Source organism: Thamnophis sirtalis, unplaced genomic scaffold (genome assembly GCF_051295495.1).
Source record: "Thamnophis sirtalis isolate CommonGarterSnake01/CBP01778 unplaced genomic scaffold, rThaSir2_p1.2 scaffold_4, whole genome shotgun sequence".
Taxonomy (NCBI): domain Eukaryota; kingdom Metazoa; phylum Chordata; class Lepidosauria; order Squamata; family Natricidae; genus Thamnophis; species Thamnophis sirtalis.
In genome coordinates this window covers 84,370,683-84,397,507 of record NW_028261384.1, presented here as the reverse complement: position 1 = coordinate 84,397,507, position 26,825 = coordinate 84,370,683, and the positions used below count along the sequence as shown (strand labels likewise).

General features: G+C 37.7%; 1 protein-coding gene across 2 annotated transcripts in view; it reads left to right on the top strand.

Annotated features, from left to right (window-relative positions):
- The first annotated feature begins 4,560 nt into the window (after positions 1–4,560).
- LOC106542261 (transmembrane protease serine 11E-like) overlaps positions 4,561–26,825 on the top strand; it is a 37,550-nt gene continuing 15,285 nt past the window's right edge. The window contains exons 1-3 of one of the 2 annotated variants that reach the window (XM_087713232.1): positions 4,561–4,638; positions 24,334–24,449; positions 26,515–26,633. In XM_087713232.1, the coding sequence (XP_087569358.1) occupies positions 24,335–24,449; positions 26,515–26,633 (234 nt within the window). In that variant the 5' untranslated portion in view covers positions 4,561–4,638; position 24,334. Of the gene's footprint in view, positions 4,639–16,867; positions 17,068–24,333; positions 24,450–26,514; positions 26,634–26,825 lie in introns of those variants that run through there. The other variant, XM_087713233.1, reaches the window with a different exon arrangement.

Below are 26,825 nucleotides of genomic sequence, written 5' to 3'. Positions count from 1 at the left end.
TTACAACTATTACTGCACCCCCTGGTCACATAATCAAAATTCAGACATTTGGCAGCAGGCTCCTATTTATGACAGGGGTCCTGTGATCCCCATTTGCAACCTTCTGACAAGAAAAGTCAATTGGTAGTCAGATTCACTTAACATGTCATTAACTCAACAAGTACAATGACTCACTTAACAACTATGGCAAGAAAAGTCATAAATTGGGGCAAAACTCACTTAACAAATGTTTCAGTTAACAACAGAATTTTTGGGCTCAGTTGTAGTTGTAAGTTGAGCAGCATTTATAGTAAGGTTTTTTTGTTTTTTTAGTTTTTTAGTTTTAAGGGATCTAATAAGTTATTCTGCAATCTCAGGTCTCTCAGAAGCTGAGAATGCTGCTAGTCCATTTATTAACAAACGTAGCTGTAAATATTGCCATTACATCTGATAGAAGATAGTTACTTCTTAACATAGCATACATTAAAAAAATCATCTTCAATTCAGACAACCCCAGGTTGATTCTTAACATTTCTTCCAAGATGGTTTGTCCTGCATTCATGTCCTCTCATTATCTTTGCATTCTTAATTATTTTATTTTTCTCAATATTTCATCATAAACAGTCAAAAGAACCACACCTTTAGAATGATATTCATTACTTACCAATTGACTGTACTTATGTTTACACAATGTACAGTATTCTAAAGGAACATACTTTTTTTCCAGGGCAAATCCTCTACTATCCCCATTCCGTTTTTAAAGGGGTTTGGGAGGTTGTCCCTAAATAGCCTTTTGTCTTGTTCCTACTCACTCATTCCACTGAACAAAATCACATTTATATTCATTTAAAATGTTGCACAATTTCTCACCATTTACTGGTGTGTGATGTGTAAGCGTTAATAATGCATAGACTCTATTCAGACAAAAGAACCTGTATGCTACCAATCCATAATTTCTGTCACACACTTTAGTTACTTCATTTGTAATTAAATCTAAATCTCTACTATTTATATGCATTTATCAATTCTATAAGAATCAGACTACCTTTGTTGACATTTATTTATTTATTTATTTATTTATTCATTCATTCATTCCATTCATTCATTCATTCATTCATTCATTCATTCATTCATTCATCGGTCAGCATGTCCAAGGTAACAGGTCTTAGTATAGACATGGACATTTCTGCATGAGATTGGTGCAAATAATGGATATAAATAAGTATAACATGGCCTTGAACACATAAAATGAGTACACAGTAGGACAGGGACGGTAGGCACCCTGGTGCACTTATGAGCGCCCCTTAGGGATCTCTTAGGAAATGTATGAGTTCCACGGTGGACAATTTAAGGTTAAAGATATGGGGGTTTGAGAAACTAACAACGGAATCAGGTAGAGTATGCCAGGCATTGAAAATGCTATTGCTGAAGTCATATATTCTGAAAATCGAGTTTGGAGTGGTTTACTTTGAGTTTGTATCTATTGTTTGCCCATGTATTATTGTAGTTGAAGTTGAAGTATACATTTACAGGTAGGACGTCATAGCAGATAATTTTGAGTACTATGCTTAGGTTGGAATGTAGGCGGCATATAGTTTGAGGTTGTTCAAGGCTAAAATTTCAAGCCTGGTGGCATAAGGTATTTTATTGTGAACAGATAAGTTAAGTACTCTTCTTGTGAAATACCTCTGGACCCTCTCTATTGTATTAATGTCCAATATACAGGCAGGTGAGCAGTATTCAAGGATTGGTCTAGCAAAAGTTTTGTATGTCCTAGTTAGCAGTATAATGTTACCAGAGAAAAAACTTCATAAAATAAGACTGACAACTCTTAATACCTTTTTGGCAATGTTGTTACAGTGAGCTCTGGGGCTTAGATCTTTTGAGATGAGCACTCCTAGGTCCTTGACAGTGTGAAGATTATCTATTAGGTCATATCTGCCCAGCTTGTATTTGGTGTTCTGGTTTTTGTTGCCAATGCGTAGGACAGAGCATTTGTTAGCAGAGATTTGGATTTGCCAATTGTTCGACCACTCAGATACCTAGTCAAGGTCGTTTTGTAGGGTGGTAGTATTGTCTGTGGTGTTAAATAGTTTTTATGTCATCAGCAAAGAGGATCCAGCTGCTTATAATATGATCGCAGAGGTCATTTATGTAAAGCAGAAAGAGTGTGAGTCGTAATACACTGCCTTGGGGGACACCACAGTTAACTGGTGCAGGGTTTGATATTGCCCTTCCAATTTTGATTACTTGTTGCCTGTTTGATAGGAACACAGCTATCCACTTGTGCAAAGTTCCAGAAATGCCGTAGGAGCTTAGTTTTAACAGAAGTTTGTACTATTGAATCAAAGGTATTCTTTCTCCTAGTTTCAGAAAGCACATTTATTTATTTTTCTTTCATTTAATTTCTTCCTTGTTACTCTTTACCATTACTTTTCTTGCCTTCCAAATTGCAACTTTCCCTAGGGAATGTGAAACATCACCAGCCCTTAGATATTGAACTTTGCTGCCCATCATGGCTTCGGTCAGTAGCAACTTTCCAATAACTTCTATAGTGAGATAGAGAAGGTGCTCAATCTTAGTTCATCTGCAGTATTTCCTGCTAATGGTAACTGCAACATTGAGAGGTTGGGCACATTTTGGCCAATATGCCACTGTGCAAGCAAGAGCCAGTTTCATTGCATATGCCCATGCTAATCCATGAAGCCAGGATATCAAATCCTACGGTATATGCACTACTGTAGGCTGATGCATTCAGAAGGAAGGATGGATAATTTTCTATTACTATTTCAGGGGTGGGAGGGAGATTTTTTTCATGACTTGTTTCTCGATTGCAATATAGCTGGGGCCATGTCATTCATGTGGCTTCAACCATTTTTTTCCAAGGAGATTACAGATTTTAAATGTGAAGTATCTATTTAATTTCCATATATTTCTCATCTTAAAATGGCAGACAAATGTGTTGTTTTGATAATCATGATCAAAGAAAGCTCTGAGGTTCATAAAAAAGAAACCGCTGCAGAATTCTATATTGTTGGGGTGATTGCTAATCGTGACCCTACAAAAGCGTGCACGACAAAAGCGTGCACGACAAAAGCGCGCCGACAAAACCACGTCGCTAAAACTGTGATGTCATCACCGCACCGACAACAGCACGGCAACAACAGCGTGGCGACAGAAAGGTGCTTTACAACAGTGCAGCGACAAAAGGGCGCTTTACAACAGCGCGGCGACAGAAAGCCAATTTAAGTTAAGGTAAGGGTTAGAGTTAGGTTTAGGTTTAGGGTTAGGGTTAGGGTTAGGGTTAGGGTTAGGGTTAGGGTTAGGGTTAGGGTTAGGGTTAGGTTTAGGGTTAGGTTTAGGGTTAGGTTTAGGGTTAGCATTACGTTTAGGGTTAGCATTACTTTTAGGGTTAGGTTTAGGGTTAGGGTTAGGTTTAGTTTTACAGCGCGCTTCTGTCGCTGTGCTATTGTCGGCGCGATTCAGCGCTCATCGTCAGAGCACTTTAGAACTCGCGGTTTTGTCACCGCGGTTTAGTCGGGCGCGGTTTTGTCATTCGCCCTTTTGTTGGTGAACCATTGCTAATAGAACATTCAAAGTAATCATGAAACTAAACAAGAAGGGGAAGTTACTTATTTACATATTATCTCAACTCAAATACCGAATTCTTTTCAGATCCTTATGCTTTCTACCTGCTCATTAAAATCTACCAGTGTCGAAAAATTAAACAAGGAAATAAGTACTGTAAATTTAAAGTGTTTCAGTTAAGTGCCAATTATATAGTCAACAACCACTCATCAAGGATTTCAAATATATTATATTTTATACATATTATAATCTTAACTGGGTATATAAGGCTTACATTGCTCAATTTTTTAATTCTCATATAATTGCAAATTTATTCAAAACTAGAGAGTTTAAAGTAATCTCTTCTTGGAAAGATATCACATATGCTTATATAGCAATTCATTTTTAAAACAACAGTTTATCAAAGAAACTACAATGGACTGGTATAATAATAAACTATTTTTACATATCCTTCAGAACGAAATACCAACAGTATTTTTTACATTGCTGTTAATCTTTAATAAATTTCTACCTCATGCAAAAACATGCTGTTGAGGCAACCAGATAAATTTTAAATGGACACCTTATATGACTTGTTCCTCTGACGTACAATTCACGAATATATTAATTTACATAAATGTCTGTCATTTTTAATACCAGCCTCATATCAAGTGCCTTGTCTTGCTCTGCCAAATTCTTTTTCATTTAATCATAAACAGAAGTTTTATTCTTCCTTGCAAAAATTTTCACTGTTCTTTTGATTTATATTTACAGTACTTACCTTGCTGAAATTGTGTTGCAAGGACCAATTAATTATTGCTTTTAAACTCAGAGATTCTTGGAAAAAATGTATTATGAATGAAGAGCATAAGGCACTGTTATGGTTATGAGTCCTCCCTTGAAATCATACTACATAATGAAACTTTTGTCACCAAGACTCGTCCAACTTGTTTTTATTTATCCCATTGGTGGCTTCTTTTTTTAACCTAATACAGCTCATAAAGAATCTAGCCCTTGCAGTGATGCCACACTACCTACTGTGAACGCAGCCCAGCACAGAAGCAGCTGCTCACCTTCAGCCGACACCAACGGGTAAGTGCTCTTCTCCTATTTCAAAAGGCAAGACAAGAAGCTGCCACAGCAGCAATGTGCATTATAACATTTGGCTTCCATGCCACACTTGCTAGATATAACAGACTATCTTCCCCAGGTGGCTTTGGCTTTCTGGTCAGAGTTTTGAACAAAAGGCAGGTTTTTCTCCTAGAACTACTTTTCCACTTGCTGATTCTGGGAGGCGGCTGTAAGGGCAAAGAAGCACTATGGCCCCAAGCAGCTTAATCAACCTCCCTGGAGAGATATCCAGAGGACATTATTACTAATTTCTCAGGCTGCACTTGACTAGAAGTATGGAAAAGTGACCACAAAATGAGAACTTAATGCCTCATCTTCTCTCCATAGATTTTCAGGTAGGAGTTGAGAGCGAGAGAGAAAACAAAAAGTTTAAATTCTTAATCTGCTTGGAAATCAGTATTTTTAAATTTAATGCGAACAAGCTTAGGCAAATTTTACCTTTTCTTAAATAGAAAGCATATAATTTTCTGCAGAGTTTTTCGTTTAAATCAGTTTCTCCCTTCCTCTTTATATTTTAATAGTGCAGACATTGTTGTACAGGGTCACTGGATCTGGATCTAAACACACTCATCATTTTCATTTGTAAGCTTGTTGCATTTTCCCACTTCATTCTTTTTTTCATAACTGAAAATTAATTAAGGAGTTAATTAATTAACTATTAATTGTCACCATTATGTTTTTATTGGTACTTCTCAGTTCTGTTCTTTTCTTTTTTCTGAAAAGATGAAATTGTTGCTTGTGATAATTTTTATCTTGAGATGAAATTATAAAGAGGTTATTTATTTGGGAAATTTACAGGTGCTTTCAGTAAAATGTCCTGGGAAATTTACAAAAAAGTAGGTTACTTCTCTATAAGCCTTTGAAAATTATTTGGGTTACATGATATCCCAAAAATTTTCCACACTTGTGCTGACACTATTGAACAGTGATTGCATTGTATTTATTTGTATTATGTTGCAAAGTCCGAAGATGAGTTTCTGTAAGGTCTGAAAAGAGGAGTTTTCAATGTTTTATGCCAAAAAATATGGATGATGGGTGTTGAAAATAGTAGAGTAAACTAGATACAGACTTTGGGCTAATGCAAGGAAGGCAGATGGGAGAGGGGGGCTTCCAGAAAAAGTTACATAATCCCTCCAAGTAACCTGCCTTGATTTTCTTTACTATAAGAAAACCCTGACTGTTTTTCAATATTATGTTGCTGTACCTACCTTGAAGATTTTGTTGCTCTTCTTACCTAAATAGCTGACACCTAGCAAAGGAGGCACACTCCCCCAAAGAATGGATTGGGCTAGGTCGGACATAGTAAACCTGATATTAATTCATTTGCATTTAATTAAACTTAAAATTATAATTCCATCGTTTCCTAGATGGTGCTGGATAGCAGGTCATCCCTCATTTAAGCATAATCTACCCGGGGAAGACATTGAGAACAGAACACTGTTCTGGGTATCTGAAATTTTGGCTTAAAAGTTTTTCTCCTTGGGAAAAAACCACATTTTTCATCAAACTACAAATGTTAAAAAAGCAGAAAGAAATTTCACTAGTTCTGTTTCCTTCAGTACATAGAATCTCTTTACAGTACATAGGCTTCTTTTTATGAACCAATATCTTGACCAGGATTGCCTTCTTTTCTGTTCTAGTCTGTGTGTCCCACTTGATTTATAAAAAATGTCCTCAGGATTAAGCTTGTCAAGTCCCATCCAAAAAAAGAGCACACATTTATCATTTGTCAAAATGTCTTAGTCTTTCTTCCAGCGACTCATGCATTTTGAAAGAAAGTGCCCACCCTTCTGTATGCTAACCTGTTGGTTGGCTTTAATCCCCGTTCACCACTTGAATGGGGAAATGAACCTCTGCATCAGACATTTGAGTCAATTTCTCCTAGAAAATAACTAGCCTGAGTTACTGCCACAGAAAAATATTATTTTCAAAATAGTGCTGAAATAGGACTAGTAAACTTGCCCATGAGAAGTTATTATAATCATTTTTTTAAGTATGCATTGCTGCTTCTTTTTAAAATTGATATTTATATTAAGGAAATTTAAAAAGTTGTTAGAAATAGATACACTACAATGAACTGAACAAGTATTTTTTATGAAGAGTTTGGGTTCCCTTTAATATGGATTAGTAAAGCAGAGAAAACTGATTATTAAGACCTTTCTAATTTCTATTTTGGCATTCGTGCTTCCTCTTTTATTCAGTTGCATTCTTACTTTTCTACTTCTGTAAATAAAAAATAGCAGAATGGAATCTAGAAACAGTGCAGATGAATTAAAAGGGAGAACGAAGAACTATAATATTTATGTGAATTGTACTAAATCACAAAATAATGTCTGTAAAAAACTAGTTTCATGTTACTTTGTAGTATCAGATTTATAAGTAGTTAAAACTAATGCTCAATACAAACAGATAGCTGTTTTGCCACCCCACCCCCAATTCTTTATTTTTTATATTTAATTTATTTATGTAATCTTGGTATGTTATATCTCATTATATTTCAATGGATACTTTAACTTCCACAATTGTAGTTGGCTATGTTGTGATGAAAGGTATCTATAAAGAGGAAGGTACTGTGGTGGACTACAGGAAGCAGCAATATTATAGGAAGGAGACAGCACATTTCAATGGCGGTGGTGGTGGAGGTGAGACAAGAGACAACACAACCTGGCGCTGGATCAAGAGACAAAGAGTTAGAAAAGCCACTCCCTTGAATCTTCCAGGATATATCCCTTAGGGAGAGGATAGTAGTGGTTTAGTCTAGCAAGATTCTATATCTATCTATCCAGGGGTGGACTTTAAAAATTTCAGCAAAGTGTTCTCTGATTTGTTGCTGGGCGGGTGTGGCCATGGTGGACGTGGCTTAGTCAGCCTCCTGCACCAGGGGGGGTATTTTTGCCTTCCCCCAAGCTCCGGAGGCTTTCTTTGAGCCCCTGGAAGGGCAAAAACTGCCTCCCCCAGGCTCCCAAGGGCTTCTGGGAGGCTCCATTTTTTCCTCCCTGAGCCTCCCTGTGGGCCCTGCACTTACTTCACATCCAAAATGGGCCACATGGAGACTCCTGGGAGGAGCATGGGGGGACAGTGGGGGGGCATGATGGGGGGGCATGATGGGGGGGCAGCCAGGGGTGGGATTTGGAGGTTCTCTGAACCAGCCATAATGTTAGCTTTGGGTTCTCCCAAACCCGGGCGAACCCATAGTAGCCCACCCCTGTATGTATGTATGTATGTATGTATGTGTGTCTGTATCTATCTATCTATCTATCTATCTATCTATCTATCTATCTATCTATCTATCTATCTATCTATCTATCTATCTATCTATCTATCTATCTATCTATCATCCTTTTATCAGGAAATAAACAGTTGATAGAGGGATGATGACTTTAGTTCGAGGTCATTTTTGGCTTTAGTTCTAGGTCATTTTTCAGCTGGACCTGACATTCAGCTGGCTGGCAACTACTGGAATTATTCCAGCTGTTTGGATGGCATCAGTTAAGAAAAACTAATACCCAATACAAAATTACTTTTAAAATGCAAAGAACTTAATAAGTTTATTTCTTCAGATGTCCTAGATCAGGATGTCAAACTCGATTTCATTGAGGGCTGCATCAGATTTGTGTTTGACCTCGGGGGAGGGGGGCAGGGTGAATGTGGCCAGAGTGGGTGTGGCCAGCATGATGTCACTTATGTGGCACCTGTAGTGGCCCAAGTGCTCTACCAGCAAAAATGGGCTCATGATCTCCATTTTTTTTCTGGGACAGCTTCCTGCAACCCTCTGCCAATGAAAACAGAGCTTGGTAGAGCTGCATGTGGCCCTTCCAAGCTCTGTTTTCACTGACGGAGGCACCATGGGCTGGTCCTTTGCTATTTCCAGGGTGGGCCTTTGGGCCAGATCTAAGGGCCAGATCTGCCCCCTAGCTCTTGAGTTTGACACCACTGTCCTAGATGAATATATAGATATTGGAGAAGAACAGGAAAGGCCAGCATATGTGGCCTACTTTCTACTGAGTTAGAAGCAAAGAAAATTGATAAAGTGGACAGTGTGGATATATAGGACAAACTCTGCTCTTACATTATTGTGTGAACAACCATGAGAGCAGGGACAAATGTGGGGCAGGAAGAACATTTTGACAGGAGTCACTTTGACCTGTTGGCCAACATCAAATGTAATAATGCATCTATTGTAGTTACAACCATAGTGGAAAGAGTAAATGTAAACAGTATGTTATCTGGCTACTTGCTAAATTATTTTAAGGCCACTTTTATGATTAAACTTAAATAGATGAACAAAAACTTTTTAAAGGTTTTTACATTAAAAGAAAATCTATCCAGAAAGTAGGAAACTGCAATTGTTTCCTACCATTAGTTTTCCCACTTGCTGACTTAATCTATTATGTAGTAACTTATTTAACCATTTCACCTTGAGTACATATACTTTCTTAAATGGACATATAAGGAAGAGCTAAAATGTTTGAGCAAAATGATCTTGCCACCAGCAACCATATTGAAAGGAGGCTAGAATTCCAACCTAACAATATGTGGATGTTCCCATGAAAAGAATACATACTCTGATGAATCTTGAAAGAACAGAAGAGCACAGGAAAAAAAGTAGAGAATATTCCTATGCCGTAATCAATATGGTTCTTTGAATATAATCATTAGGAGCTGATATGCTAAGTAAACAAGTGCCTCACTTTTATCAACAAAGTAGCTTTGGAAGAATCAATTCAATGGGAGGATTCAATTTTTTTTTACTACCGGTTTTGTGGGCATGGCTTGGTGGGCATGGCAGGGGAAGGATACTGTAAAATCTTCATTCCCTCCCAAATCCAGGGGAAGGTTACTGAAAAGTTCCCATTTCCTCCCGATCAGCTGGGACTCGGGAGACAGAGAATAGATGGGGTCAGGGCCAGTCAGAGGTGATATTTACCGGTTCTTCAAACTATTCAAAATTTCTGCTACTGGTTCTTCAGAACTGGTCAGAACCTGCTAAATACCACTTCTGAATCAATTATTTCCTTAGATACATAAGATATAGTAGCAGAAGCCAATCTACTGTAACAAACACAACTGTGTTTATGTAGCAAACATTTGGAACAAATACATGGTAAGTTAGACATATTATACAAATAAGTTCTGTTATAGTACAGTATGAGTTTGTACAGCACATCATTATTTGCTATTGCTTTATCTAGGTTATAATTCATGGTTTTATAACATTGTCAGTAAAGTACAGATGGGCTGTCTAGGTTCATTAGTTGTACTTGATGTTGAGAAAAGCTAATGGAGCAGATTCATTACTTTTTTTTCTGATAAGCATTGAATGCTTAAGATTCTGGTTTGTTCCTTGAGAGCACAGCTATAGCACATTATTTACTGCTTATATGCTTATACGCTTATATGGTTATTTGCTTATTTGCTTATATGCTTATGCTTATATGGATATATACCATGTATTATTTTAAATTCTGTTTAGACTGTTGGCTACATTATTCAAATATAACAAAAACATGCTTCTAATTTCGATGGGAGACTGTAAGGAAACTCCTGGCTTGTGGGTTAAGAAGGTTTTAAAAAACCATTTTAGAAGAAGGCAATAACAAACCCCATGGCTGCTGAGGCTACATTTGGGTTCTTTTAATATATACATCTTTTACTCTTTTAAATTGTTTCAGTTCAAATTGTTTTGTGTGGGAAACAAGGTCTTTGGTGTAATCGGAGAGCTGAGAGTTCTATCTTATTTCTCTAAAAAGATGAAATAAAAGCGGTTGGCTTGAATCCATTTTAGATTTTATACTTGCTGCATTTGTCACATAGATACCATGGGTTTGAGTTTGGTTTTTGTTTTTCAAAATCTCCAAGGGAAGATTTCTTTCTTTGTATTTTTGTAGCAAACTTTATGAGGTAGCCTGGCAGGTAAAAACTTGCCGGGAGCCACCCTCTAAGGCACACAAATGAGCAATTCTAAATCCACATCTTGCTCTTCTAAACCTAATATAAAACTACAATGTGTTATTGGACTTGGCACTGTAGCAATAAAGGATTTGGAGGGAGAGGAAAAATAAATTTCCTCTTTCTCATATAAGTGAATATGATTTTAGTTGGTTTGATAAATAAACAGTCCTAGTTCTTCTCTTTTGCCACATCTAGATGTTCTGCAAATTTAACCCTTGTTGTCATTTTAAATCCTGAAATAGACCCAGAGTGAGAATGAAAATGAATGATGGTTGAAGCTTTATTATTTTTAATTGCATCTAAAATTGACTTGGATTCAAGGATGGAACTTGAAAAAGTTCTTTTTTATATTAAACTATTATAACAAGTTTGAACAAAGAAAACACAGAATTCTATTGAATACACCACACTTAAATTGTTGTACAAAAGAACTGGATTCTGAATGGAAAAGTAACAAATGTCTTTTTCACCTACAATTTTCATTTTAGCCTCTAAAAATGATTTTATAAAACTGCATGTAATATATATCAGTAGTTTCAAGTAGTTTGATGGATCTTGATGGATTTTAGTTTTATTCAACCTGAAATTTCAGATAAGTTATTTGGAAGTGTAAGGTTCTCGAAAAGTTGGAATCTGACTAACCAGAACATGGAAATTTTAAAGGTCTGATTAAGACAGGTTTCTATGCATATCAAGAGAATGGATCTCATTTTTTAAAAACCCACTCCTACTTCTTGGTATTTCAGTTTAGTTTCATTTTGGGGCAGTAAGAGAAGTATTTTGTTCCTGTTTTTAGTTGGACAACTGGAAGATTGAATGGTTATGATCTACTGCATATCTATGAGAAATTACCTGCAGAGTGAAACATTCTGTGAATTGCAAATTTAGAGAAAGGATATAGCTAAGGTGACCAGATTTTCAGATTGGTAAAGAGGGACACCATTGACCCGGGGGTGGGGGGGGCTTGATTAAAAATTTTATATTTTGTCAAAAGATTATCCCAGGACACTGAAACCATCATAAATACGAATCTGTTGCCAAACAAAATTTTGATCACATGACCATGAGGATGCTGCAACGGTCGCTAAGTGTGAAAAATGGTCATCAGTCACTTTTTTCAATGCCATTGTAACTTTGGTCACTAAATGTTTTCCCCCTCCTCGAGACACCTCACTTCTTCCTTCATTCCTCTTGCTTATCTACCTTCACCTTATCCGTCTTCTGCTCTTTCCCTCTCTTCCTTCCTTTCTCCTTCCATCCTCTCTTCTTTCTTCATTCACTCCCTTCCTCCTTTTCTCTTCCTTCCTCCTTCCATTCTTTCAGCTTCCTTTCTTTTGCCTATATACCTTCTCTGTCTTTCTGCTCTTTCCATCTATCTCTTCCTCTTCGCTTCTGTTCTTTTCTCCTTCCATTCTTTCACCTTCCCTCCTTCCTATTTCTTCCTTCTTCCTTCCTTCCTTCTGCCTACCTTCACCTTCTCTATCTTTCTGCTCTTTCTCTGTCTTCCCCTTTCCTCCCTCCCTCCCTTCTTTCCTTTCTAGTTCCATCTTTTCTTCTTTCCCCTCTCCCTCCCTTTTTCTTTCTTCCTTCCTTCCTTCTTCCTCTTGCCTATCAACTTCATCCTCTTTGTCTTTCTGCTCTTTCCCTCTCTTCCCCTTTTCTTCCTACTTCCTTCCCTCTTTCTCCCTCCCTTCTTCTTTTTCTTCCTTACTTCTTCCATCTTCCTCCTTCTCCTTCCTCCTTCTATTCTTTCTTCTTCCTTCCATCTTTTCTCCTTCCATCTTCTCCCCCCCTCATTTCTTTTTTTCCTTCCCCCCTCCCTCCTTCCCTCCTCTCCTTCCCACTCTCTCCTTGGGAGAGGTTGGGGGTGGGGGGGCAGCAGAGACCAAATAAAGTCAGAAAATTTTATTAAAACTTTCCTATTTGTTGAATCGCATTGCTGCGAACTTATAAACCAAATCAGGGGAACATTTTGCAACTGAGGGTGCTGCAAGGAAAGGGGGGAGGCAGCCCTGGCCTTTCCCCAGTTTTGCAAGGAATGAGAAATGGTGCTTTAATCCGAAGCAACTGCAATCGGAACCGCAGACAGGGAAAGAAAGAAAGAAAGAAAGAAAGAAAGAAAGAAAGAAAGAAAGAAAGAAAGATCCTTGTAGCACAAAACCCACCTTTGCATGGTTGTGAGAACGTAGGTTAAAAAAAAAAAAGCACAGCATCCCTCCGCCCTCTGAATGGGACTCAGCATGACTCCAATTTGAATAGAAGGACACAGACCCGGGCGGGGAGATAAGCACCTTCATTTGCATTCTCTGTGACCATCATGCTTTGCGAGGAACAATCCCAGGGGCTCCCCATGACTTTTTGCAGATTTTTCCTTTTGTGCTTTAAAAAAAGGGACTTTTTAAAAACGCCACAGAATGAGCTTTCAGTCTGACAAAATGCAAACCCTTCCTTCGTCCTCCTCCTCCTCCTCCTCCTCCATCATCACTAACAGCTGGGGGCTCAGAAATCAGAGCGAAAAGCCAGTCCTCCATCTCTTCCCTCTTCCTGGATTCACTCCGAAGTTTCTTAAATCCCCCCCTCTCTCTCTGTATCGTTTGTCTCTCACTCTCTGTGTGGCTCTTTGCCTCTATCTCCCTCCCTCCCTCTGTCTCTCTCTCTGTCATTCTCTGTGCGTGTCTGTCTCTCTCTGTCTCTCTCTCTGTCTCTCCTCCCTCCCTGTGTGTCTGTGTGTGTGGGGGGGGATCCCTGCCCCCGTGGATGGGCTCAGGACTAGCAGAGCCTCCTCTTCCTCCTTTTTAACCAGGCGATCTTTGGCTGCTGCACAATCCCAAGGACACGCGCTGCCCAGTTTGCTGAATCCGGTGCGGCTTCAGAGAAAGAAGGCATGCGAGAAAGTCCCCCCCCCCATCCTCGCTGCCTGAACGTTTGAATGAAGGAGGCTGCAGGCTCTTTTGTCCTCGGCTATGCAATTTTCTTTCGTTCTCTGCTGCCCGAATGAGTGAATGAGGCAGAGGGAGAATGAAAGGAGATTGCGTCCCTTCTGTCTCCCTGTTGCTCAGAAAACAACTCCAGGAAGATCCTTTGGTGGTGGCAAACATCCTAGAACCTGTCTGCTAGCAAAGGACCTTCCCAGAGTTGCTTTTCTGAGAAACGGGGAGACAGAAGGGACAAAATACCAGCCGGCCGGAACAGTTATATAGGGCTGGGGGTGGGGCAGGCTTACTTCCAGGTCCGGTCACAAAAGTCAGGACTTTTTAAGAATGCCCGGGATGCGGGACAAATTGTGCAAAATCGGGACGTCTGATCATCTTAGGTATAGCAACATGCTTCCCTGAATTCGGCTATATGGACTCTTCCTAATAGTTAAGATCATATATTCTCTTATTCTCAGCTCATGGTTGAGGTTGGCTAACTTGGGATCTTTCTGACCTAGTGGGAAAATAGTGTTTCTATCTTCTGTCTATCCATACCTTGCTCTATGTTCCATATATGGTATTTCAGGGTGAGCTGGTGATGTGTTAGAAAGACAGTGATCTGCCCAGTTTCCCTTGTCACTTTAGGCAGGATTGCAATGAGGGCGGTGCAGGAAGTTACTATTTCCCCAAAGAACTGGGTTTTTTTTGTTTTCATTTTAATCTAATTTATTACGTTATGACTTACTTGAAGAAACTGATATTGGTGTACTTTGTGGTGTTCAGGGATGAAAGCAAAGCAAGTTAAAACAACTTTCTGGATGTGGCTAAAGACTGACCAATCATCAGAGGAACCATTGTCAATATGTCTGCAGGAACTGTTCTTCTCAATGTATCACTTGGTTTTGGATGGAATTGAATCCATTTCAGAGCAGTCATTAATGAAGACAGAGTTTGCAAATTCTTAAAAGGCAGCTGAATAATTTTATCCCTGAGCAAACAGATGCATATAGATCAATTATTGATATGAGTAGCAGCTTGCCAATCTTTGTAGCTAAGTAAATTGGTAAATCATCTTTCCTTCCATAGAGATTAACTATAATTTACATGTATGGTATGGTATTCAGAAGACAGAAGGCATAAAATCATATGGTACAAAACATTTCCATATGCATATATGGAAATGTAGTAATAATTACTAGAATTTATTTAGTCTTTACAAAAAAAATAACTTCAGAAAAGTAATGTTCCAACCAAATCATACCAAAACATTTGTAAAATAATTTCCACTTCATTTCAGATTTCTCACAACTAATATTCTTTTTTATTAAATTATTTCTTAAGAAAATAAAAAAGGTGCCATTTATTTTTATGCAACCAAAAAGCAGCTTTTATATGAAACCCATGTTGCAAAATTTTGATAAAAGAATAAATACAAAAGCAACATAAAAAAGTTAAATCAGAGATATAGTCCTGCAAGGAGACAGTATTTTACAAGATCTCCTTTGCGCTTTCAACTAGGAGCAGTCAGACATTTAATATCAGTCAGTTAGTATTATATATTGGCTTCATCAAACTGAAAATGAAATAAAATTGAAGTGTAGGTTTGATATCATTAGTTAAATGCCTACATGATTTTAAAGTCAACTTCCATAATATCAAACTAAATTGTTCTTTTATTTGAAGAACTGTTTGCTGGCCTTGTATAGAATCTTTCTCTTTCACTTAAAGTTAAATGAAGTCCTGTGATTATCCGCTACCTCTGAAGGCAAGCTGTTCCACTGGTTGATTGTTTTCACTACAAGGAAATTTCTCCTGAGTTAAAGATTGCTTCTGTCCTTGGTTGGCTCCCATCCATTACTTCTTGTCTTGTTTTCTGGAGCTTTGAAAAATAGGCTGGCCCCCTTTTCTTTGTGGCAGCTCCTAAGATAAGCCATGTTAACAAATAACTTCATCAAGCAGTTTATTGTAGATCAGCAAGCCGAGGTGGCGCAGTGGTTAAATGCAGCACTGCAGGCTACTTCAGCTGACTGCAGTTCAGCTGTTCAAATCTCACCGGCTCAAGGTTGACTCAGCCTTCCATCCTTCCAAGGTGGGTAAAATGAGGACCCGGATTGTTGGGGGCAATATGCTGACTCTGTAAACCGCTTAGAGAGGGCTGAAAGCCCTATGAAGCGGTATATAAGTCTAACTGCTATTGCTATTGCTATTAATGAAGGTTAACGCCAGGAATTCCCACAATGGTCTATGTATTCTGAATATTTATAATTTTAGTTCTGTGGTGGATTGCTTCTACCCAGGTTAAATAAAAAGAGCCTGAAGAAAGATAATAGTGCATTTGATATTGCACTTAAAATAACAATAAATAATTTATGGGTTTGTTTCTTAATTAACCCATTTATAACATTGAATAAAAGCTGAACTCAGAAAAATATTACCCTTTAGATTTAAAATCTGAGAAATATTATATGTTGCACTAGCTTCATTGTATTTAGTTAGTAGGCACATTTGCTCTGGGGATCTAAAGCTAAACATATGCCATTATCATTTTCAGAATCCGATTTAAAGTGATTTGTACAGGCTCTACATAGCACTGAATTGGGGGTACTTAATAGAGAGATTATACAACTGAACTGAGGTCACAAATCTTGAATTATTTTTTAAACATTTGAAAACACAGAGCTTTGTTTCCTTTGTTTAAAATTAAGCAAAGGAAACAAAAGGAAATAGACAGAGAGGAAGAAAGGTGAAAAGACAGGAAATGGAAGGAATGTGGGAAGGTGGAAGAGAAAGGAAATTGGAGAAATTCCTTTCAACATGACAGTAGATTTAAATATGAATTGAAAATGGATGTTTATAGTGAACATAGTTGTATACGCTTAATTATGAAAAGCACAATACAAGTCATTTCAGGAAGAAAGAACTAATCAGGAATGGACTTAGCCATTGCAACCTAAACAGTGTGATGACCTGAATGGATAATACAATCATGAGGATTATTCAGTTGTCATTGCTACACTGTCTTGCCTCTGAATTTGTGCATGGATGTCAGCTCTGCCATCTACAGTTTGCCCCTAAACATCTCTGAGCCATTCAATCTTTAAAATATATTGAGATAACATGTGGGCTTATTTGACTATATTACACTTTGACCATAATACTCTTACTGCTGTCCAGCAGGTAATTTTAATCCTTGCTAACAAGTAGAGAATGATTTTATATTGTAAAATTTACCTTCTTTTGATGTTCATTCCTGAAATGCTTCTTGTGTTTCTCCAGATCTGGCAAAAGTCCCTGAACTAAGCATGAGATACAGATCTTGAGCTGCAAGCTCTTTTGATTTGGCTTCAGGGAGGACTAAGACAGAGTGACAGCTCAGCATTTTGCATTACATCCTTTGTATCAGGTATCATCAAGATCTTGAAGCGATGTCAACTCTAAAAGTAATTTCTTACTGAAGACATGAATTGCACCAGTTTCAATGCTATCCAGTAGCTGTTCTCCACAGGGTAATTGTTTGGACTTGGTGAGTGGATAAATAGCAAAATTGGACATGGCTAGAATTTCCTTTGGAATTTTGAACATATCTATAGGATGTTTTCAAAGCGGGAAGGTAGAATGAAGTGTGAGGAGATAGTAATAGGTAAAAGATAGAAAAGCAAACTGAATTTGCTGCTAAAATTCTGTTTTGCACTGCTGTTGAAATGATGGGAGCTGACCATCTGCAAGTAATAGGACATAAAACATCAGAGTTGGAAGGGACCTTAGAGTTCTTCTAGTCCAAACTCCTACTTAAGCAGGAGACCTACATCATTTCAGACAAATGGTTGTCCAGTTTCTTCTTAAAAGCCTCCAGTGATGGAGCATCCACAACTTCTGAAAGCAAGTTGTTCCACTGGTTGATTGTTCTCACTGTCAGATTTCTCCTTAGTTTAGGTTGCTTCTCTCCTTGGTCCCGTTTTCATCCATTGCCTCTTGTTTTGTCTTCTAATTAACATCATTGTGAAATTAGTCTAAATCAAGATTCCCCAATCTACTGTTTATATTCTGCCATAAGCAAGAGTGATATGTAATGGAAGTTGGAAGATAAACATATTAGCAGGAGAAATTACTTATATAATTGTGGCATAGATGGTATTTCCATAATTTGTGATGATGCTCTTTTCCCTATGTATGTAATCTGCAGAGATCTCTGCAGTGGAGGTCAAAAGGGTACAAATGAGACAGGCAATGTTGCACTCATTTCTTTTTGTACATGTGCCATGCCGTGGCATGCCTGTATAAATTTGTGATGTGAAGGCACAGGGCTTTGTTGTGATGGTGCAATGCTATTTTTACCGTTTTGTTGAAAGCATTGGATTCTGTCAATGCCTCTGGACATTTTCCTTTTTATTTTTGAAAACAAACCTTAAAACTTTTCTGGAAGAGGAAAAGAAACAATTGAACATTCTAACTAAATTAAAAGGAGAAAATCTTTCACTAATTTTATTTTCAGAATAAAATATTTTCAAATCTTCTGGATATTTTGGGATATTACGGATGAATATACTCATGACAAATATGGACACTATTAAGTAGGATGTTCAATTATATACATCTCCTGAAAAAGTGTGCATTTTGTATTTCCCATGCATTTCAGAGGTTGAGTTATCATGGTTGTATACCACACATAGTGACATTACACTGAAGAGACAATTATCATGCCTCGTTCCCTGTGCTATAGAGCTTTAACAAAAAATAGCAGTATTGATTTTAATTTGCTACATATTTATGCTTAAAATATTCAGTGCAGCACAAATAATAGCATTCTGTTTTTTTTAAATCAGGAAATAGTGTCTGTCCATTTGTCTCTAGTTTATCTTTTCAGTTTAGAAGCTATCAAACAAACCATGCAGCCCTAGGAGAAAAAGTTTTCCTACATTCCAGTCCATACTGGTTTGATAAATCCTCATATAAGAGGGAAATAAATTAACTTAAAATGCAAAGTAACTACATTAGTTGATCTTACAAAATCCATGTTATGTGCCCCTCACATCTCTCCTTGATTAGTTTCCATCTATTGTTTCTTGTCTTCTCTTCTGCTGATTTGGAAAATAGATTGACCTCCTCTTTTTTGTGGCAGCCTCTCAAATATTGGAGTGCTGCTATCATGTTGCCCCTAGTCCTTTTTGCTAGTTATTCCTGCAACAATTCTTCATATGTTTTAGCCTCCAGCCCCCTAATTATCTTTGTTGCTCTTCTCTGTACTCTTACCAGAGTCTCAACATCTTTTTTATATTATGATGGCCAAAACTGGATGCAGTATGTCAAGCGTGGTGTTGCCAAGGCCTTATAAGGCGGTATTAACATGATTCCATCTCTCTATTAATGCAGCCTAAGATTGCATTAACTTTTTTGGAAATTACAACACACTGCTAACTCATATCTAAGTGATTGTCCACTAGGACTCTAAAATCCCTCTCATAATTATTCCTATTATTTTTAAAACAATTTTTGTTTTTGAACAAGGACAAATAAACATAAAAATAAAAATATAAAAACCCATCTTCCATTACAAATTGTAGAAAGTGTGTCAGTTGGTTACAGTATTTTCATACATCTCTTCCATAGTCACCACCTGCTTTTCATATCAAATCACAGATTTTAAATTCACCAATATTCATGTATATCACAATTATTATATGTCAACCTTAATTTGACTGTAATTGTTTTACGTCCTTTTATATATAATATTCAAAATCTAGAATAAGATTATATGATAACATTCCATTAAATCATCCGAAAATCATCCAAACATAATACATCTTTTTAACATATTCTAGATAAAGCTTTTAAACCTCCTCTCATAATCTCCATGTGTTGTTTATATAAAATTTCATATTATCAAACTAATATATCTATATGTATTGTTATCATTATTAATCATTATTTAACTAAAGCTATTGTAACTTCATTGTATACATACTACTAGTAAACTAAATTTAGCTTCATTTTTATTATACATTTTCATTGCATCAATCTATATCTTTCCAGTAATGGTACGGTCTTATATCTCTTGCCATTTGTAGCATTAATGTTCTAGTTAATTTCTTAATAAATCTTGTATAAACTTCTCTTGGCAACATGTTGTTCCTTTCGTATCTCATAAAAGCTTGAAACCCAACATCTGTTCTTTCCATCAGCTTATCTTTGGTTATCGCTAGTGCTTCTGTCAAGATTTCTCTCCTTATCTCTGTCAATTTTTCTCTCTTTTCTTCTTCTGTGCTTTGAAGTCTGGGATAGAGTTCCAATCCATCTATCTCCCCTTTCCATATTCCGCCCTTGCCATTACCAACCATGTTCACTTTGTTATCAGTATCCACAGTTTTCTTATCTCTTTGCTCATTTTTTTCTTCCATCTTTTGAACTCTGTCCTCCACTTTCTTCATTTGGTAAACATCCTCAGTTTCTCCATCAGATTTTTCTCTTTTGTATTCCATATTCTCCAATCTCTTTTCAATTCTCTCTGTCACAACTAATAGATTTTGAATTTCAAACATAATCATTTGCAATGTTACAGTTTCTTTTTCCTGCTGAGCCATTCTTTCAATTTTGCAGACACTGCCACTATAGGGTTCAAGGCTATTTTAATAAACTTCAGGCTCATTTATTATCTTTCAAGTCAAAATGTTGTCTTCCCTCCAATAGCTAGTGATAGAACTTCCAAAAAGCACCTGTTATAAAAAAACTTGTTCTCTTCCTACTATCACTGTCAGTAAACAAACTGAAAGAATCTTGAATCTCAAGTGATCAAAGAGAAAGAAGAAAAAACAATGTATCCAGCATCCAGCCTCTAGGTGGCAGTGTAATTGCTTTTCCTCCTGTTGTTACAACCCTCTTTATAATCCTTCTTATTTTCTTCTTTATATACCAAGCTTAAGAAAGAAAAAAAACCTTTAAATGGAGATAAAAAACAATCAAATCAATCAAATCAAATATTATAAAAAAAGGAGAATTTTAATCCATAGGTATAAGCAAAAGTGAAAAAAGAAGAAAGAATTAATCCATTCAGTTTAAAAAATAGGGAGCTCCTGCAATAGTTCCATCTGTGAAAAAAAATTAGAAACTGGGTAACACCCTAAATTCAATGCAGATCAATCTGGCCGCCTATAGTCTTCTGTCTTCAATCTTAACTTAACTTAATTTTTTTTCTTGGGTAGTCTCTTCCTCTAATAATAAAATTTCCTCACCAATTCGACACACTTTCTCTTTCTGCTCTCTTCCCATTCCGGAGCTGTCCCAACTTCAGCAGCTTCATTAGTTGGGTTTCTGTTGCCAGAAAAAAAAGGCTATTCCTGGATCTTTCAGAGACTTTGCGGTGTCCCTGAGATCAACAGGAGGTGCCCTTCTCAATCACCATCTCTGCAGGACAGTTTAGGTCCAAATGGACTGTCCAGTGGCAGGAATTTGACTGAAATCTCAGAGCACCAAGATCGCATGTCGTGCCATTGCAACGTCAGCTCTCCTCTCTCACAGTTATTGCTATTGAGTGAGCCCACACAGAGGGCTCACGCACCGTCTCCCCAGCACAGACTAAATGCTGCCAGATATGCACCGAAACAAGTGATGGGCAGAGCAGGGCTCTGATCGGTGTTTCACGCCTCCCAATTAAGTTGATAGACAGCTGGGGGCCTGTTTGCGAATGGTCCCTGCTCTTTTCCTTCTATTTCAAAAAACCCTCCCTGGCGTTTTGCTTTTTCCACCCCAGATGTTGAGAGCGACTGCAAACTTAGGAGAAGGGAAGAATGCTGAGTCCCCCACCTCTCTCACACACAGAGTCTCTCTCTCATTCACGCTATTGCTGCTGAGGTGGGGAGTGGGAGGAGAGTAAGAGGAGGCAGCAGAGCCCGGCTAGCCTTAGAAGGGAGGTTAGGCAGACTCCTGAAAGGAGACGGGTCAGTGGTCCTTGTGTGAATGCAGCAGGGACTTGGGGTGATTGTGAAGGATCGCCACAGCGCAGGAGGCTGGGATGGGAGGGTGGGAGAGAGCCGGACCGAAGAAGAACAAAGCTAAAGAGTTCTCCTCTACTTCTCTCCTGTGCACATGAAGGCACTCTGCACATGATCTGAGAAAATCCTGCCATAGGAAAAGAATACACCAAGGGGACCAAGCACGGAGCAAAGAGGTGGGGAGAGAGGGATCCATAATTGCTATAGAGATAGAAAATGGTGTGCAAGTTCCCTTTGGTCTAGTCTTACACACACACAGACACACACACACACACACACACACACACACACACACACTCTTTGCAATTAGGTCTCATCAATGCACTGGTTACTTGCTTGTGCATCGGTGTAATTTTTGAAAGAAGGCAAGCAAATGAGAACTACCAGAGGGAATGGGGGGGCGGTGAGTGTTGGAAAAAGTGAAAGGCTGGGGAGGGTTTTTTGAAATAGAAGGAAAGGAGCAGGGAGCATTCACAAACAGGCCCTCAGCTGTCTATCAATTTAAGGCATGAAACACAAATCAGAGCCCTGTTCTGCCCATCGCTTGTTTCGGTGCATATCTGGCAGCGTTTCATCTGTGCTGGGGCGACAGTGCACATGCCCATACAGAAGACTCTGCCTGCCACCTCTATGCATGTCATTGGTTCGCCACCATGGACATATGCTATATTCATCACTTGTTAGGTTGCCTCAGTTGATGACATGAGTGCATGTCCAGCTCATTCAAATGCTTGAGATAGAAGTTTTTCTTAAGCATTAAGTTAGGCACTGACATTAATTGTATATTAATTAAGCATTTATTAATTAAGTCTATACACAAATTTGCTTTCAGAGTCCGAGAATGAGAGGCAATTCCGGATTAAGATTTGGACAGTCCTGAAACTCCACTGAGTCCCTTTTTCCCCAGGCAATTACTCATAAGTTGGATTTCCTAATGGGGCTAGTCTAATAGTACTAAAATTTGCTGCATCCCCGGGAGCAAATAGTACAGAAATAATAGGGTGTAGTACTCAAGGTCCTAAAATGCCTAATGCTCCTTTATGTATTAATCATGAAAGAAATGTCCTCATTACTATTAAAGAACAGTGGAGCCCTATCTTCCGTGCACTACTCTCACATGTCAAATGCATGTGAGAAGCTGTTTGCATACAGGTTTTACCAATTCACATGCTATATTGGCTGGCTAAGCCTGCTTGCTGCTTCAGGCAAACTCCTTGCCTCCTTCTGCTGACAAGATGGTAGGCATCACTTGGTTCTAATTCTGTTTATTCCTTGGAAGGAAAGCATTTTAGCTGTACACTAACGGCATTTGTGGACTCCGTGGAATATATATGGATGCTGTTATCTATGGCCCTTATTAAAAGCACTGATACTCCCCTGGAGCATGCATTTGTTTGGGATATTTGGAACTTGGGATGACAGACTTGGTGGAGAGTGGATCCGGATGATTTGGGAAGAATTTCTCAGACTCAAGGACTAGAGGAAGGCACTTTAATGGAACTGTAAAGAAAAGCCTATACTGTCTATTTATTTGGTAAGCTTAGTTAGTGCATGTCATGTGTACGGGAATACACATACACAGGGAGGTAATAATATTTAGGATATAATAATATTTAGTTTAAGAAGAATAGAGCTGGAGCCAGAGATAGAGTCAAATCTGAAGGGAATTTGCAGTATTGCACATTTAATTTGGAAAAGGCAGCACAGCCAGTTTTAAAACTGTAAATCCAGGATGTAGCTGAGGACTGCAGGTTTCCCACTTTATTTTAAGCATGGATATTGATCTTATAGTTCAGAATGAATATTAAAGACACTAGAAAACCAATGGCCGCTGTATATGACAAAAGCTTTTTATAAAAAGCATGACTGAATTTCTTTGCTTGTGCTGGATCTTACTTATATTTGTAGTACCTAATCTTCTGCATGACCATGATCAGAAGTGAACAAGTGGACTTGGTCAAACTTTCCCCTTTTAAATGAGTGATAATTGAATGTAGAACAATATCTGATGCGGTTTTGCAAAATATGAGAACTAAATTAAATAGTCAAATGTCTCTATAGTGTGCTGCCTCAATTATGAGTTCTATATAATTTACAAAGGAGATAGCAAAAAGATTTCAAAGTAAATAATTATTTGTGGGTACTTTGCTATAGTTGTTCCTTCCCGACCCATTAGATCCAACAAGGAGGCTGTGCTCTGGGTTCCTCAAGTGCCATTACTTTTCTTATTTTCCTTATCTGTTCGCTTTAAACCAATGTGTGCCAGAGGTGGGTTACTACTGATTCAGCCTGGTTTGGCTGAACTGGTAGTGGCATAGTGGCCTGGGTCACTGGAACTGGCAGTGACCCAGGCCTGCCATGACCCCAAAATGGTTCTCCAGTTGGCACTGTCAACATCTTGTTTTTGAGTTCTGCACAGAACAATTTTAATTGAATTGTGCATGGGCGTGCGGTGAGCATCCAGAGCGTGCACAAACGAACCAGCAGTAAAGCTGGCCAGAACCCACCCCTGATGTATGCCTACAACTATTGAAATTGTAAGTTGCAATTGCAACTACCATCGCAATTGATGAAATAAAGAAAGAATGAATGAAGATTAATGCAGTTAATATGTTATTAGTTCAGCAGTATTTTTAATTCATTCATTTGTGAAACATTTAATGTGCATAAACATTAAATATCATTATCATTATTATCATCATCATCATCAACCTCAATCCAAAAGCAGACTATAGCAGAAATTAACTGCATTTCTTAAGGTTCACTTGTTTCCTACAACATCTTATGTTTGCCTATCTTCTCAGAATGTCTCAATCAAGAACCAGTCCTCTGGCGCCATGGATGATTGCTTTAATTGTGGTAGCGGTATTGCTGGTCTTAGCCACTGCCGTTGGTTTGCTTGTGTACTTTTTGATATATGGTAAGTATATTTCTTTTTCAGTCAATATGATTTGAATGGCTTTGTGCTTGAAAATCTTTCAATAATCAGAAAAAAAAAAATTACGTTGTGCATTTCTTTCCTGAAGAATTTATAGCTACTTTTATTTCAACTGGATCATTTCAAGCCAGATCATCTGCCAAACAACATAAAGTATTAATTATGGATTAGCAATGTTTTCCTGTCTGATTTCTGTGTTGGTGTATCACCCAAGGCAAAGTATGATCCTGCCAGCATTGTGTAATGGGCAAAAGGAATAACCTTGAGGAATAGGATGAAGAGCTACAACCAAAACAATGGTCAGATATAACAACATCTGAGTCCAGGGCAGAAATATAATTTGAGAAAGCATATCAAGCATGACCCTCCCTATTTCTCATGAAGAAAAAAGAGAGGTGGGAGTACTTTCAGACTTGCAAAATTCTGTGACTATAACCAAGTAGTCTTGCACTTACAGCCATTTATTTAGAGTCTGAAGTTATGACATCACTCAAAGAAGTGACTAATGACCAGTCAGTACATTTTTGACCATCACAATATCTATACAGTTACATGATTATGATTTGGGTTGCTCAGAAACTGGCTCGCACTTTCAATAGTTGTGGAATTATGCAGTCATATGATCCCTATTTTTGACTTTCCCAATCAACTTCCAACAAGCAAAATCAATAGGGAAGCTGGCATGGAAGATCACAAACTGTGGTCAGGTGATGTGTCAGTTAATGCTACAGTGACGTGCTTAACAACTGTGGTTTTTAAAAAAGATTGCAAAATTGAATGTGGTGATGTGGTTCCTTTCTTAATGACTGTATCACTTAATAACAATTTTTTTGTCCCAATTATGGTTAAGTCAAGGACCACCTGCAATAAAAGTAATATGGGTAGTCCTTGACTTAAGACCATAACGAAGCCTAAAATTTCCATTGCTAAGCAAGACGTTCAGTTTTACCCCATCTTAAGGCCTTTTTTTGCCACAGTTGTTGTGTACATCACTGCAGTTTTTAAATTAGTAACACTGGTAGTTGTTAAATGATTGACTTTAATTGTCAGAAAGTCACAAAAGGTGATCACCTGACCTTGGATCATTGCAATGACCATAAATTCATCTCAGTTGCCAAGTATCTGTATTTTGATCATGTGACCATAGGGAGGCTGTAATGGTTGTAGGTGTGGAAAATGGTGATAAGTCAGTTTTTTCAGTACTGTTGTAACTTTGATGGTCATTAAATGAATGGTTGTAAGCTGAGGATTCCTTGTATTAATTACCTATCTTTGACTTCCAAGTCTGGTCTATTTTGGAGGGCTGAAATATTGTTAGAGCTGCCACAAGTCTTAATATTTAGATATAAGGTAATAGAATTAGTAAGCTACTTGAAGACCACCCCTGGCACAATAAGCCCAATGGACATTGATGAGATAGTGAATGGTGATAAGTCAAAGGAAGAACCTGCTCATGTTTTGTTTTACAGGATTGGAATCTGATTGAAAAGCTTCTCTATATATCAGTAAGCTTATACTAAGACTACATGTACACTGCAACATTTGCATCCTAGCAGAAAGTAGCCTGATTCTGGCCTTTCACCAAGAAATTGTAATCCTTTCACTGGAGATTCTGAAAGGAGGATGAAAAACAAAATCAATCTTGAGACTAACCAATTATCAAGAATGAGAAGACATAGTTGATTATTTTTGTAGATGTGGAATTGTTTTAACTAGCATGGCTTCTTTCACTTAACATACACGCTATCTGATAGCTCCAAAATGCAACTACTTTACTTATCTAGGACCAATTTTTGAGATACCATTCATAATCCAGGTCAATTTATTCTACTTGACCTACATTCTTCCCATACAAAATATGGGAAATATATTAAAATCCTTTGCTTCAGAGTTAAAGTATATCTTTCACTTTATAATAGTTAATCCTATAAAACCTCTAAATTATTAGAAAATTTCTTATTTTGATGATTGCTTAATTGTGTCTCATTCTTGTAAATTAATTGATACTATAGTATAAATACTTTCATTTTTCCCTATTCATATGCAGATCAGAAGCTATTCTTTTACAATGCTTCCTTTAAAATCAAAAATAAGCAATATCAGCCTAGCTATGACAAACAGACTTCAGCAGAATTTAGAGAACTGAGCAGAAGTATTGAGATTTTGGTAAGTGTTAATGATTTTTAATGCATTTAATGTTCTAAATTCTGGAGAAGGAAAAGAACACAGACAGACACAGAAACTTTGGGAAAGGACAATCCTTCCCCGTCTTTCTGTTTCTTTTATTTGGAAGTTGATGTGGGATTCTGCAAATTGTAAGCCCTTCCTTTCCCTTTAGTAAACTGCACAAACTTCCTA